General features: G+C 36.2%; 2 protein-coding genes across 3 annotated transcripts in view; both read right to left on the reverse strand.

Moving 5' to 3' along the window:
- The window catches only part of twin (CCR4-NOT transcription complex subunit 6-like twin), a 337,401-nt gene that overhangs the window by 187,342 nt on the left and 134,147 nt on the right, over positions 1 to 15,912 (reverse strand). The window lies entirely within an intron of this gene.
- LOC141485443 (uncharacterized) lies at positions 2,794 to 8,357 on the reverse strand. The gene is made up of 2 exons (XM_074182191.1): positions 4,922 to 8,357; positions 2,794 to 4,871 (listed from the first exon to the last, which is right to left on the reverse strand). Exon 1 carries the CDS (start codon positions 8,172 to 8,174, stop codon positions 6,978 to 6,980), a length of 1,197 nt encoding a protein of 398 aa, XP_074038292.1. The 5' UTR covers positions 8,175 to 8,357; the 3' UTR covers positions 2,794 to 4,871; positions 4,922 to 6,977.

Here is a 15,912-nt window from a genome sequence, read left to right on the forward strand (position 1 = left end):
GAATCATGGGTATAATAATAATAATAATAATTATTTTCCAACAAGACATATAAAATTTATAGAAATGGTCAGTATATAATGCAAGAGCACTAAAACAGAGTACAGTCATTTAAGAATAAATATATGTAAAAGTCAACATAAAAATAAATACATATACACACATACACTTATCTACATATAATACATATGATATAACTAGCCATTAAATTATTCTTCCAACGAGTAGAAACATTTTTCAGTCAAGAATTGTTTGAGGGAGCTCCTGTTTTCATTTTTAATATTATTTGGCTTCTTTTATATTTTTGTGTAAATGATTGTAAATAGCCAGATCCATAATTGTAGGAGCATTGTCGGAGACCTTATATTTTGTGAACGGAATGTGGTAATTTTTTCTTTGGCGTATATTTACGGAGTGAAAATCTCACGTCAAAACGAATTTTTGTCTATTTTTAAAAATAAAGACGGATAACTCATATATGTATATGGGTATAACATCGAAACAAAGTCCAATGCTAGTGTAGACAAGTCCTATAAGCACTGAAGAGGAATCGAAAGAATATTTGCATCATGTGATAAAATAAAAAAAATATTCAAAGTCCTTCCCCTTCAAATCCCAATCCAGTGGATTTTATACCAGCTTTAACGTTTCCGTCTTCGTTCGTAAATAATAATTTCATTGTATTAAGGCAGGGGTTCCCAAACTTTTTTGTACCACGCCCCCTCTGGTTATTTGGAGACCCCCCCACGCCCCCCTACACATATCAATAATTGTACGTATGGTGAAAATTTAAACAAGTATTACATGAAAAACGAATATAATAACTGATACAAAATTTAACATTGTAACACAGATACATTTTCAATTTAAGGAAGGTAGGGGTGGAGGGACGCTCGCACTCACGCCAATGCCAAATGGAGGTAACGGGTGGTGGGGGTCATGGATGGCGGGAGGGGAGTATTATTATGAGGAAATTATTTTTGTAATTTTTTTTTATTTATTTCATTTGGGTGTCACGCCCCCCCTGGACTTTCTCCACGCCCCCCCAGGGGGGCACGCCCCCCCAGTTTGGGAACCGCTGTATTAAGGGGTTACGGTAGTAGAAAGTCTGTGTCATGGAGGTCGCCATATTTTTTTACAAATGGCATCTATGTAAAACAACATGGTGGTCCCCGTGACTGATGCTCTCCTACCGTTCCTCTTAAATAGTTTACTACAATGTAATATAGGTAACAAAAATCTTAGCCTCAGCAACGCGTGGCCGGGTCTGCTAGTAGTTTATATAGCGACCTATTATTATCTTTTTATGTGAATCCACACCCTTGAATATTCGCATATCATCAAGGAACACCATGTATACTACAGTCCTGCCTGGTCTACATTGTTAAAATTAATGAAACGATATTTCGCATACGATAAAAACACCTGTAGTGACGAATTTATTAGTACAAGAAACGTATTCAGCATAACTTGATGTGGCAACGACTTTATTTGGCAATGAATTTTTAAATTGTTCATTCCTGAGGCGTGCGAACGGCGTTCAAGGTTGAATTCAAAGTGTCATAAGATCGTTAGTGCTGATGAAAAAACAACAATAATCGGACTCGAAATATGCTAGTCGGAAGCCGCACTCAAGTGATATATTAGTGTGACATTAGGCGATGAGTGTTTCATTTTATTAATTCTCAGTTGTATGATTTCGTTTTCATCTATGAATAATATGTGTAGTGTGCTGTTAGAAACAATTGAAAAACAAGGTGGCTTAACGAAAACAGAACTGAGAATATTGATTGTATAGGGTACCTACTTAAGCACCTTCATTCAAAGACAAAAATATATAACCTGGAACACTTATCCTGTTGTACTATCGTGAAGTGAACTGAACTGCCTAACCGATTCGTAATTAATACAGGAACAGAAAGCTCACGAACAATCGTTGAAACGTTCTCAAAACGCCAGAAAGACTAATCGTCGACTTCCGTCTAGCCAATCATTTTTCAAGAACTCTACACACTCTGATGAATATGGTGGCGGTTCGTAACGTAGCATTCTTCATTGATGCACCACGCATTATGCTTACTTCGCCGACACCTTTAAGATCACTATATCGGTTACTTCGACTATACCTTACTATATCTATACAGGGTGATTCTTGATTTTTTTTGGGTATATTTGGGAAAGTTTTGAAGATTTTTTTTAGATATATTGCTTAAACTTTTATGTCACCACTTGTATAATTTTTAAGAAAGTCTAACTATCTTTTTTCTTTGTCTCCACTTTCAAAAGTTCAAATAAAACCTTAATTGATTTGAATTTTTTAATCAATATTCAATACCAGAAAACATATTTCATGTGGTATACTGTCTTCAGCGGCGATGTGTCCATGCTGGGGTCATGTTTCAGGCGTTAAATTACCACGATATACGAGTATGAGCATGAACCTGAAAGCCCAACTTTAAATGTAACCAGTTCACATTTTCTGAAAAAAATTGAGCTGAGCATGATAACTGATTACTTCTGATACACACTGTATATAAAACATTTTGTATATATTTTGTAACAGGATATTTTTCGACCAAAAAATATCTTCATAGATGTTTTCTCAGTAACTTACCAGGGTGAAATCAAGATATATTTCTCCCAGAGCATTACAAAAATGAAAATATCTCGAAAAACCCATTCCCAATTATATTGTTTCAAAAATTGTATGCCATGATAAAATAAATAGCTTTAAAAACATCTCGCAAAACCAGCAAAAATATTTATAGTCATTAGGTATTGAAAAAAAAAACAAATTTCACAAGCAATAACTACTTTCATATATTTATAATAATAATACAAATTCATCAACACATACGAGTGCACAAAAATAAAGGCATCATTGGTAAAACAAATAAAGAAATAAATATGTTAGATATCGTTCCAGATTTCACAAACTGGAAACAAACAGTTCTCAAGAAAAAGGAAACGGCGAAAAATGAAACGATAACCTTTCCGTTTTCTCGATAACCAACAAATTTCCGCTAGTAACATAAAAGTTCACAACACTTACGAATTGAGGCAATGATACAAGCGGAAACAGACGATTACAAATATAAAAGGAAGTCACAAAGTGAAAGTGTAACACAATCGGAGAAACGAGTGGCGAATAATAAAAGTAGACTTGAGATCAGAGTCTTCCAGTGAAACGAAAAATGGACGACGATTTTACAGCTATCTCGGTCACTAGTGAAAGTAACCAAAATGAACTAAGTTAATGGTTGTAAATAACAATTACGAGCTCACAAATATACACCGAATTTATATAACCAACCGCTATGCTTGTTATATCGATACCGCAAATAAAGTTTCTAAATCCAGTAGCACACCACAAATACAAAAAAATATCTCTCTGTAAATCTTAGTAATGGCACCAAAATCAAAAATTCATCCGTGCGGTTACAAAAAAAAAACATAATTTTTCTTCAATTGTATACCAGGTTTCTTTCATGACTAAAAGCTAAAAATTATTGATAAAATCATTGGAATGAAAAATTGGATAAGTACTACAAGAAAGCTGTATTGAAAATTTGACTTTCAGAAAAAATGCAATTGAACAATCACACATAACAAAAAATATAGTGCGATGTTACCTTAATCATTCATAATGTTCGAAATTATGAAAAAAACTAAACAATTTTTTAATAAAAAATTCCATCAATTTGGAATCAATAGACTAATGAACTTGGATCATCCAGAACACAAGTAATAAATATGATCATACTTTGATATGAAGGTTCCAGGTAGGCATACTAGATACCAAAATCTATGATGCAGAAATGGGCCAAAAAAGAACTTAAAGAAAGCTGTTAGAATATATCTGGGGACACACTAGAAAACTTTCATCCCAGTTCTTCAATAGAACTGAGATCAGCCCTGTGTGGTGAACATTATCCCTTTAGAGATCACCTGAACAACAAAGCAATCAATATCTGATCCACAGAATATATAACAAAAGGATAGAGATAGCTTGTAATGTTTTATGCGAATGCAAAGCACTAATCGTAGGAGGCAAGCAAGCGATTCATGATGGAATTGTGATAAAAAAATGTGACATCCCACAGAGGATCCGTACAAATTACTATAGGAAATGAGAATTATGTTGGCGAAGAGTTGAAAAACACGTGAATAGGTAACGATTAACAACCCTGCAATACAAGAAGCTTCTTCTCATAAATAAAGAAATAGAACAAAATAAAAGACCTGCATGGACAATACTTCTTGGAGTAATCTTCAATAGTTCAAATATCTAGGCATGAGAAGTATACAGGATTCTTGGATACATTTGGAATATTGTTGATAGTTTCAAGTTAGTTTCTCCTTCACAATCGGAACCAAAGGTTTGTTTTGCGTCCCTTAATTGAATGTAGTGTTTCATTAAACATTTTCGACTCACCCTACAACGCGTTACTTCTACTTCAAACCTGTGACTTCTATACTAATAAATGACAGAATAGGATGGTGAAGACTAGGCATATTCTTACTGAGATATTAGGAAAGATCAAATTGTCATAATGTTTCAAGTAGTCTCAGAGCTTTTAATGAGTTGGCAATACTATTTGCCGTCAACTTTAAAACCAATTCAACGATTCAAATGTCCGAAGGACGGTCGAAACCTTTGAAACTCACATGAACTGTGAATTCAACTGACGTAAAAACATACCTAGTTTGAAGAAAATGGCAAGCAAATTCCCGAAGCGACATTCTAGCCCTAAAACATATTTGAGCAGATGTCGCTCTAAGAGCGGTGCCTGTGCGAAAGTAGCGATTCACATTGGAAATTAATCGTTGAGATTAAATCCATTCAGGAAGTTTATTCCACATGAAGGCAGTTCTCCAAATGGAAGAGTTCTCAAACAGCGAAGTTCGAGGTGTACTGAGTACATCGATATAAACTACTGGAACGGATGCATGACTTTGTGGAGTGTTTTGACACGATGATGCTCATTTTCTAGAAACAACCGTCAACAGTCAAGATAACACATCTAAATTAGACACCAGCGGAATTTTAACGATGATATTACCTTAGAGATGCATGTACAATGTGACGAGCATGCTATAATAAAATGATCTAACCATATATCATTTCTTGTTCGACTATAAATCTATTAGCATCCTAGTATATTTACTGTTCGCAGAAACGAATTGAATTGAATGTCGAAGAGAAATTTATAACTTAAGATGACCTCAATTTTACGATTCTAGGACCATATAGTATTGTTCAGAGGTAGCCGCAACAGCAGATTGATTTTCTACGGTCATTTCAGTCACAGAGAGATATATGGTGGGCCAACTTACTGAAAAAATGTTCCATTGTCGTTTGTCCACTCTCGCCGCAAAAAATTATACTCATAAACAGTTGTGGTGTGTTTCAACAAAGTGATCCTTGATATGCGGTAGTACTCGGTATAACGAATAAATGTATTTATATATTGTGTTCAATTTTGAAAGACCTCTGAATAATTTTTGGAAATTGGACACCATATATTATTTCAATCACAATAATTTGGAATACAATTATCATATGAATGATACTCATTGTGAATAATAAAAGCTTTCTCTTTCCGTAAAACTTTTGTCTTCACTAGTGTTCGAAAAAGCCTGATACGTCACAATCTTTTGACAAGTAATTGATTTTAAATATGGAGATGAATTATTATGAAGTGTAGAAATGTATGAAAATATATAATACAAAAAAAGGAAAAATTCCTATCATTGCATGAGCAGATTCCAAAGTATTGAAAAATAATTGAGGTATTTCAGTATTACAAAATGTTTCACTATTGTTCTAACCAAAGAAATAGCAGAATTCAAAACGTTCGAACACAATTTCAATAGAACTTCATTTCATTTTTGAGATATATATATATATATATATATATATATATATATATATATATATATATATATATAATATATAAAAAAAAAACGACCAAAGCATTTGAAGGAAATATAAAAATAGTAATTTCTTTTAAACAGGGTTTTGAATACTTCAGTTTAAGTGTTTGATAAGTATTATTAATTGTACTGTTTTTAAGAGATGAGTTAACATGAGGACAAATCTCTTAGAAAGTACGACATATTTTTTCATATTCATTTCAAAACAGATATTGACCTTCCCATCAGAAAGCTGGCAATCTTCATTTAGTAAAAATTAATTTATGAACAACTACTAATTTTCCAAATTTTGAGAGCAGCATATTTCCAAATGATTGTGATTGAAATTAAATCATGTTATCAGATACCTACAAAAATTGCAATAATGAAGGTATGAAAAATATACTATGAAAAATATTTATTATATTTGATATAAGAAAAAGTTTAAATCTAATCAAAAGTGCAACACATTTCTCATTTCAGATCATTTCTTTGCGACATCATTATGGTTAATGAAACGCAACAGATACTAATTTTCTATTACATTATTCACGTTTGAAGAAATATTGTATTTACAGCAACATTAACCACAAATCGCCTCATATGTGGGATGTACACTGATTTAGTTGAAATTACAAAGTTTCTAAGTACCCAGCAGCTGCAAGATTTCAGAAAAAATATCAAATCAAAACAACGAGGCTGAACTTCAACGTATATATTTTTTTTTTTAAATGTTCAATAACAATTAATATTGAGATTGGCTTATTTCTTTGTCTTTAGAAGACATCTTTTTTTAAGAGTATGATAAACTTAAATTAAATGTCAAGTGTTTCTGTGATTGCATACACTCACCATCAATTTCTTTTCTACAAGTATGAATAACTGAAAAGAGATGTAGATCTGAAATTGGGATATGTGATATACCGGAAAAAAAACCTCGCAGATTTGAAATACTTCTCATAATCCCCAGAGCAATTTTGGCAAAGCATTCTCAAAGATCGATATACACCCCTCCAAACATGAAAAGCCACAAAAGGATAGGAAAGTCCATCATACATTACACTCATTCCTCACACACTAACCCCATTTCACTATTTACATCGCATCTCCTCTTCCCGCTGACCTCCTTGTCTTTCACACCCTCCGCAACACTGGAAGACGAGAAAAATTTGATCTCCAAGTCCCGGTGACCGTTCAGAGACGTAACTATCTCTGTAGACACCTCTAAATCCCTGCAGGAAGATGACGAAGACGACCTCGACGTAGGTATCTTCTTACCGTCTTCGTCCTCCAGAGAAATCGAAGACATGCAGTGCTCCAGCGAACTTGTAGCTACTAGCGCGCTGAGATTGATGTTGGGGAACCGGAAGGTTTTGTTAAGGCTATCGGGGGGTGTCAAAAATGGGGAATAGCAGTGCCGATCGACGTCCCAGATCTGTCCGCTGGGGTCGCAGTACCGACACTGACAGGTGCTGGTCGGCTGGTTGCCGTTTATGTCCTTTTCGGGTTCCTCTATGTCCTCGAAGGAATGGTGTAGCTTGGGCGTTTCGCTGATATCGCCCAAAATGTGCACCCGATCGATGAGCTTCGGAGACTCGGGGGCGGAGTACCCGTAGGTATCGAAATTGAAGGGCACGAACGGGCTGAAGGATAGGAAGGGAGACTGGCTGTCTATATCCGGACTGGCGCTATCGGTGGAGAAGCCGTCCAGACTGGCAGGTCTGCCCAGGAGCGGCGGCTTTCGGTCTTTTTTCCGGCGCTTCCGCGGCTTTATGATCCGCGGTAGACACGTTTCCGAATTCGCGGAGCCGGAGCTCTCGTCACTGGTCACACTCACAGAGTCCGCACTGTTCTGACACTTGTTTTGCTTCTTGGATCCCCCTTCGAAAGGTTTCGCGTCGGCATTGTTCTTGTGAGCTTTGCTCTTCCTGTGGTTGTAACTTTTGCTGAGGATCAGCGGAGCTCCTTGGGTGTGCACCGCCAACCTAGCCAAGGACCCGGTGTCCTCCTGGTCGCTTTTGCGGGCTCTCCTCTGGGCGAAGGTGATGAGCGGCATCCCCCCGGCCCAGCCATCGGCGGATTGGCATCTCTGCAGACGGTAGTTCACATGCTGCTGCTGATAGATTTCGGGCGCGAAGTCTCTGTTGTGCGTGAAGTGTTCGCGAGACTTGGCGGCGGCACTTTTCGAACGGTTGTGCGATATTAAGCAGGCACCGATGTAGCGTTCCACTTCGAGGTTGCCTGCGGAAGCGGGGCTCATGGCAGACGACTCGACGTTCGCGATCACATGCCCACTGGACTAGCGGTTTCGTCTGTTCGGCGTTCGGACAGCGACTACGGAGGATCGGTATAAGCAATAGGCGAGTCGAGAGCGGTGCTCCCCCACCGACTTAGCTGCACTAACCTACTTCGAGGAGTGTCGAGACTCGGAACAAAGAGAGCGCGCACCGACAGCCACCCACACAACTAGGTCACTAGATTTGAATGTGGCACGCTCCTCTTCGGATGACGATGGGCAGAAGAAGTCGCTGGAGCGAGACAGGATGGAAATGTTTCGGCCGGGGTTTCCGCGAACGAGTGACTCAAACTGGCAAAGGTGAAACCTTGACCAAACACACATATATGCATTGCGAACCATTTCTTGTGAATGATGGAAGACTGGCACTCATCTCTTTGAAAGTGGAGTGAACATGGTTGAAAATTACTATGTGTCATAATACAGGAAAGACCAATTTATATCTTGAACTAACCAGTCCTCCGTGGATGTTGAAAACGTTCATATTCATTTCGAATGAGAATTAGAAAAAATACACCACCTTATTTTGAAAGTTGTTCAGTTACATTTTGAAGTATACCACTCTACCCTTACTTTGGATAAATCAGATTCAGAGAATTAGAAATGTGGTTTTGGGTCGTTAATTTAATTCATTTCATTATGGTCTATAGATTATTTTTGAATCACCAAAAATAATTTGTAAAAATTTCAAAGGCATACATCGTTGCAATGATCGGAAACAACTGAAAAATCCTGGAAGGGGACTTCATTCACTAAATTACTACAATTACTGAAAAACAATTGTTGAAATTTATAAATACAGTAGATGAAAACCTTTTCGAAAAAATATAGAATCGGCTATTGCTAATAGTTCATGCACACTGAGCATAGTCATTTCAATTCATCAAGAAGTTATTGCTGAAATTGAGGCCTATTCCAATAGCAACGCGACTGGTCTATAGTTATTTGGGAGATTTTTCTTGCCCTTTTCGGGAATAGGCTGAACGCGAGCGATTTTCCAACAAGAAGGAAAAACCCCTTTCTTGTAAAACAGTTTGAAAAGTCTGCAAAATACTGGTGCGAGCTCATTTGCGCATTTTCAAGTACGATGACGGGAACTTCATTAGCTTTCGGCACTGGTACCTTGCGCCATTTTTTGTTGAACCAAGGTTTGCCGTTAGATGGTCGTTTCATTTAAAAAGGTATATATGTATTCATGGATGATAGAATAACTTCCGTGACTCCAGAAGCACAAGTTGGTGGATCTTCAGAGCTGAAACAAACATCTAGCCTCTTAGGGCCGCATGAAATCGATGGTTTTAAGCTATGCTCACACGTGCATTATCATTATTGTTATATTGAATAATGATAATATTTTTAATTGAATGGTTGTTGCAATCAAAATTAAATTTCATGTCATTCATCTCCAATTTCTAGGCAAAGAATGATTTTTTGTTAAAACTCTGTTTGGAACCTTTGGTGTAGTAATGAACATTACTGAAGTTTTATTCCAACACCAAACCGTTATTTTGAACACCTCGACACGTGTTTCGATCACCAAGTGATGACCTTCAAGAGGAGTTCAATCTTCCTTCATGTAGTTCAATCTTCCTCTTGAAGATGATCACTTGGTGATTGAAACACGTCTCGAGGTGTTAAAAATAACGGTTTGCTGTTGGGATGAAACTCCAGTAATATTCAAGGAACAAGTAGTAATAATTATGTTACCCAAATTTGTTTGGAAATAACAATGTACTTTTAATGTGTTTTTTTTTTTTTAATTTTTATATTATTCTCCCCTTAAAAAGTGTTTTAAATTTGTGTAATGCTGATAATCGGTAATGAGGCCGAAACAGTTGATATAAATATCGGGGTCGGTTAATTTCTAACAGTTATGTAGGACCCCGAAACTGTTTGCGGTCCTGAATTTTTAGGCTGTCGTCTTTTGAATTTATTTTGACATCTTTAGAGGTTTGTTTTACAGCTTCTAAGACTGGAAGTACACTCCAACCTTCAAACACACGCAGGTCTCTGAAGATGTTAGCCACTCGTGCCGGCGAAACGTTAGGAATATATTCCAACAAACGACTGCCTTGAAATCACTTTGAATAGTTAGTATATTACTAACCGAAAAAAAAAAAAATTGAAGACATCAGGTTCCGCATTCGGACATTTTAATGCGTCTATAACTTAGCTCGAGAAAGTACCGTTCCCAAACTGTTCAGCTGCACCGATCATCGGTGCGCACCTTCACGAATAAAAATCGAGCACGAAGATTTTGACGAACCATTCGAGATCGAGATCAGAGGAGCCTTATACTTTCTCGAATGGGACCGGTTTTGTCGTGTCGAGATGAGAAAACGATAAAAAAAGACGATGCCATACAGCTGATTGCTTCCTTTATGCAAATTAAGGTGATGACCCCCATCTTGTACGCCTTTCGACCTACAAATAACGCCGAATCGAGAACACGCATTTCCTAATAAGACGATGATCTGGTTGGCCAAATTGTTTCACAGTACGATCAATGGATTTTTACATATGGGTCATCAATTTGTACAGCCGAATTGAGTCCACAAAGTAAAGTACGACTTTGGGTCAATTTCAAAAAATTTGTCAGCACAGCACTCTGAATACTTTATATTATAATCCATGTTTAAACGTTTCGAACACCCTTAGTGAAGGTTACATCAGAATTACTGAGTCACATTTTCATGAAGAAGAATTTCGTTCTAGACTAGACCAATTGGTTCCCTTCAACCCAAAATAACTACTTTACCTTCGATTACGAACCAGTCCAAAGGAAAGGCAGTCTTTTTGAATTTGTAAAGAAATTTTTTGGGAGATATTTTTTTTGGAAAAAAATACTCATGACTGTCTACCTCTTTGAGAAATAATGTGGGAAACAAAGAAAAACCGCTTTTGAAACAACTATCTTCATATGAAAATTGACATACACGTCAATTCATTCAGTGTGTACTGAAAACATTCGGTATGGAATTGAAATAGATACTGTAACAAATTAAAGGATTAACTGCCTTGAACAAATTTATTTCCAAAAAACTAATTTATTTACAACACTTAGCAACTAACGCTTAATTTATTTCCACTATTTGAATTCCTTTTTTAACCACTCGATTCACTTTCTGAACTCAACTGCTCTCTTGGGACGGGAAGCCAGCCGTATATATCGGTAACGATAGTTCTATAATTTTGTGGTCGTTTCGGTACTCAACTAGAGTTTAACCGGCGGTTGCCGACTGCATTCCTTTTGTGGTCATGTGCTTGTTCGCTAGTCGACATATCGGTCAGGGGCGGCTTCATATTCGTTACAATACCATTCATAGCAACGCCACACAAAGAGTATCAGGAATAGCAACGTAACATCGAGTGGTCGCAAGCTGAGATCACACACAGGAAGGAACATTGGTTTAGGAAGAAATTCAAAGAAGCCGCATACATACTGTCCCACAATGTATTCAGCCAAGCTAGCGTAGAGATTCGCAACATACGGAAACCCATAATCAAGCAAAAAAACCGTCATCCTTCACTAAACCGGCGAAGCAAAGGGAAAGCGGAGGTAAGTGAAAGTACTCGAATGATCCATAAATAGTCATCATCCGAAGACGATTGTAGATACTAACAATCAAAATGTCGTGAAGTAACTTGGCTTGGAATCTGTTAATTTTTTATGTTTTGTTCAATTGCTCTATTTTTACTTGTATTTTATTTCAGTGTTATTTCATTTCATGTTATTTTTGCTCAATATAACTGTTATTTTCAGCTATTCTTTTTTAATTCCTTTTAGTTTTTCAGGAATTTCAAATCATTTTATATAATATCAGACAATGGAAGTCCTAACTAATGAAATTCATCATGAAACATTGTTAATCACCTTCCAACACATAGTATTGATATAAAATGTCACCCAGCAACAATTGGTATTTTTCAGAGAAGTGTAATTGGCCCACTATTTTTTAATATATGAACGCTGAACAAGACACCTGCCTTCACCAACACCGTTTTGGGAAATATAAGAAAAAGCCAATCATTTCTTTCATAACATTAAGACTTCATGTCACAGCTCTGCTATTGTAAAGATGCCAGATTCATACGGTTAATTAATTTAATCACAGCCATTTCAATTGAAAAGCGAATATGTTAGAAAAGAATAGTTTTTTAAGAGTTTCCCACAATTTTAGTTAAATCATAGAGGAGTAGAATGTTAAAAAGCTTTTTTCCATGTCAAATTTCATGAAAACATGCAGTATCATAAGTAACAACTTTACAGTCATATTGTTGAAAAAACATATTGTTATTTCGTCAGAAGATCAATTTTACAAAATACGAAATGATAGAACGACAACACCGAAGAAAAGTTCACGTACAGAAAATTCACAAAGATATCGAAACGGATAGAACAAAATGATTATAACATTACAAAGAATTAGTACAAAACAGAAATGTCAATTCATCAGATAAAAACGTTATTTGATATCTACGAGTATCTGTGGTAAAGCAAGTATCCGTTTCTCAAGCGTCAGCAGGATATATTAGCAGTACACAAGGTGTTTCAAATTCGATCCTCACCATTAGAATCTCGGAAACTATGAGAGATATGAAGATGGTTAAATTGGAGCAAAGTTGCGCATTTACGTGACTAACAATATGCCGTTGAGAAGGTTCTGAAATTCCGAGTATATCCGGAAAAAACAGAAATTTCGGAAAATGGTATTTTTTCTGGCTAGAATTCGAAAATAAATTGCACTTCCACATTGTGTGTGCTATCCGACGTTTCGTCTTCCGGCCACCATCATCAACTTGATAAGTAGTCATTCCTTTTCGAAAAATTGGAGATATTGAAAAAATCAATTCTTATCATAATAGGCTTTGACTTTGATGTTTCTTATTTTGACTTTCAATTTGTTACACTCAATGACATATTGTTATTGTACAAGTCATTGAATTTTTGACGAAAAATGGCTTTCACAAATGAAAAAAAAAATGATACACATTTATTACAAATACGATAGTAACAGTGTTAGGACGTCAGAAATGTATTTGAACTTGTATCCCAAAAGACGACAACCACATCGAACTATGTTCAAGTTATTGGATCAAAATCTCACCAAGTTTGCTTCTTTTGAAAAGCCGAGGAAAAAATACGGAGACAGAATAGACCAGGAAAATAAAGAAAATTTGATAAGTGAGGTATGTATGAGGTAAGTTAGACATTGTGTCCTTTTCAATGAAAATTAATAAATTATCTGCAAATAAACATGAACTTGGGAAAATCTACACGTCAAATTTCCTCTGAAATGAATATTTGTCAAACAAGTACTTGAAGAAATCTCAAAAAGTGGTTTGAAATGTTACAAAATACACTTAACTCATAAATTGCATCCAGGTGATCCCAAAAAGCGATTAGAATTTTGTAATTGGCTAATAAGAAGGCCTGATTTTCCTGTTTTCCTGGAAAATGTAATTTGGACAGATGAAAGCACTTTTTCGAATTGTGGGATATTCAACCAAAATAACGAACACATTTGGAGCATAAACAACCCCAGGCACTTCCGAGAAATTCAACCTCAAGTGCGATTTAGTATTAACGTGTGGGCAGGAATTTACAAAGATAGAAATTTGACGGAATTCTGAATGGAGAAACTTGTCATCAGTTTTCAATGTCGATTTTCGATGACTATTTGGATGATCTACCTTTGGTTAACTATTTAGACAAATTTAGAAACATCAAAGTCAAAGCCTATTATGATAAGAATTCATTTTTTTTAATATCTCCAATTTTTCGATAAATCATTGAAAAGGTAAAATCTGGTTCTATTCAAAACAGAAAGAATTCAATGTAGCGCCCATAAGAAAAAATAAAGTTGATGATGGTGGCCGGAAGGTCGAAATGTCGGATAGCAAATCTGAAAACACCATTATGTAGCAGGGAAGGAGTGGCAATTTGAAAGTGCGAATTATTGTCGAATCCTCCGCAAAGTAAAGCCAGAAAAAAATTAAGAACTACAAGAAAATCATTAAGGCGCTCCAAGAGCGGTGTCTGTGTGAAAGTAGCGATTCACATTGGATTTGAATCGCTGGAGATTAAATCCTATTGTAAAAAAGTTATCAGGAAGTTTATTCCACATAAACTCAGTTCTCCAAATGAAAGGGTTCTGAAACAGTAAAGTTTGAGGTGTACCACAAAACGATGAGCAGCCACACTTCATCATGTATTTCTGATATGTATCGCTCTTGGTGGAATCAAAGGTTCCAGTTACTACTTGAATACTTTCCTGAAAGTATCTATAGAAGAGAGACAAATTCCCAACCTTTTTCCTCGAAGTGGGAAGTGATATTCGCGTCTCCAATCAGGCGAATGGTTCTTTTCTGGATGGAATCCAGCAGCTTCAGGGTATGCTTAGGGGCGAAGATCTATACATGAGAGTACTCCAAAAAAGATCTGATCTAGGCTTTATTAAGCATCAAAAGTTTCTGAGGTGTGTACAGTTTTCTGTTTCGGAACAGTGTTCCAAGCTTTTGAGAAGCTGCTTCTACAACTAACTTCTACTAACGCCCAGTTCTTCCGCTAAGATTGGAACTGAAATATGTGGATTTACCAAAACAGTCATTTAATGTTATTTACTTCTGGCTGGTGATGATTCGGAGCTAAGTTTTTGTTCCACTTTACAGAAAGTTACATGTGATAGCAGATGACGATGAGGAAAACGTTCATGATATAATCAAGGTGTCTTGTGAGAATTACTCTAAGAGTCTGCGTACAGCTACAAATCAACATATTCTTTAGGAATATATGGTGAATACGTTGTTATACCTACGTTATAAACTCTTCCATTCTGTGTCAGCTGTACTGACGATTTATCATGAAAAACCGACTCATTTCTACATCCGAGTGTTTTTTGTTGCTGATTAGGTTATTATTCAATTGAAATTTCAATCAAAAATTCGAAAGTGATTCATAACAATGTCAACAGCGACAAAGAGACTCAAATAATTGGGTTTACATTTTTGCAAATGTGCTAAGTAAAGTCAAAATTTTACCTAATAGAACATTGCGGTGCTTCAATTTTAAATGAGTCACGCTGTAGGGTTTATTATATTCATTCATTCATTCAGTCATTAGGGAGCTGCCACCATCAAATCGATCATTTCTAAACTTCCTGCCGCAAAAGAGAAACTCCATAATCAATTTCACCTTCAAGGAAGTTAGTCTCATTCAGGTGAACGATGCCATTGGACGACTCAAAAAAATTGATGTCAAGGACGCATTTGACATGAACTTGAAAATAATTCAAGCAATAAGGTATGTTATACTTTCTCCCCTGACAAAACTTATAAACCGATGCATCCGTGAGAGCGTATTTCCTGAGATTCTCAAAACAGGTAAAGTCATCCCCATACATAAAAAAAATTCTATAGACAACCCATCCCAATCTTACCTTTCCTTGGAAAAATTTTTGAAATTCTGCTGACAGATCAATTAACCAAATATATGGAAGACAATGAATACTTTACTCAGGCACAGTTTGGTTTCCGATCCAGACTTTCCACAACACACGCCATCAATAAACTGATAGAATTTGTAACTAGAGCCTTTGAAAACAACGAGTACACTCATATCGGTCTTATAGACCTTACTAAAGCCTTCGATTGCATCTTTCCTAATATTCTTTTGGAGAAATTAAACTCATATAATTTTCAC

Source organism: Leptinotarsa decemlineata, unplaced genomic scaffold, assembly GCF_025532065.1.
Source record: "Leptinotarsa decemlineata unplaced genomic scaffold, Ldec_3_MD MMD2_tig00026328_RagTag_RagTag, whole genome shotgun sequence".
NCBI lineage: Eukaryota > Metazoa > Arthropoda > Insecta > Coleoptera > Chrysomelidae > Leptinotarsa > Leptinotarsa decemlineata.

Bases quoted from the DNA above. Each gene is read 5' to 3' on its own strand.
- LOC141485443 (XM_074182191.1), bottom strand. From the start codon at position 8,174: ATGAGCCCCGCTTCCGCAGGCAACCTCGAAGTGGAACGCTACATCGGT.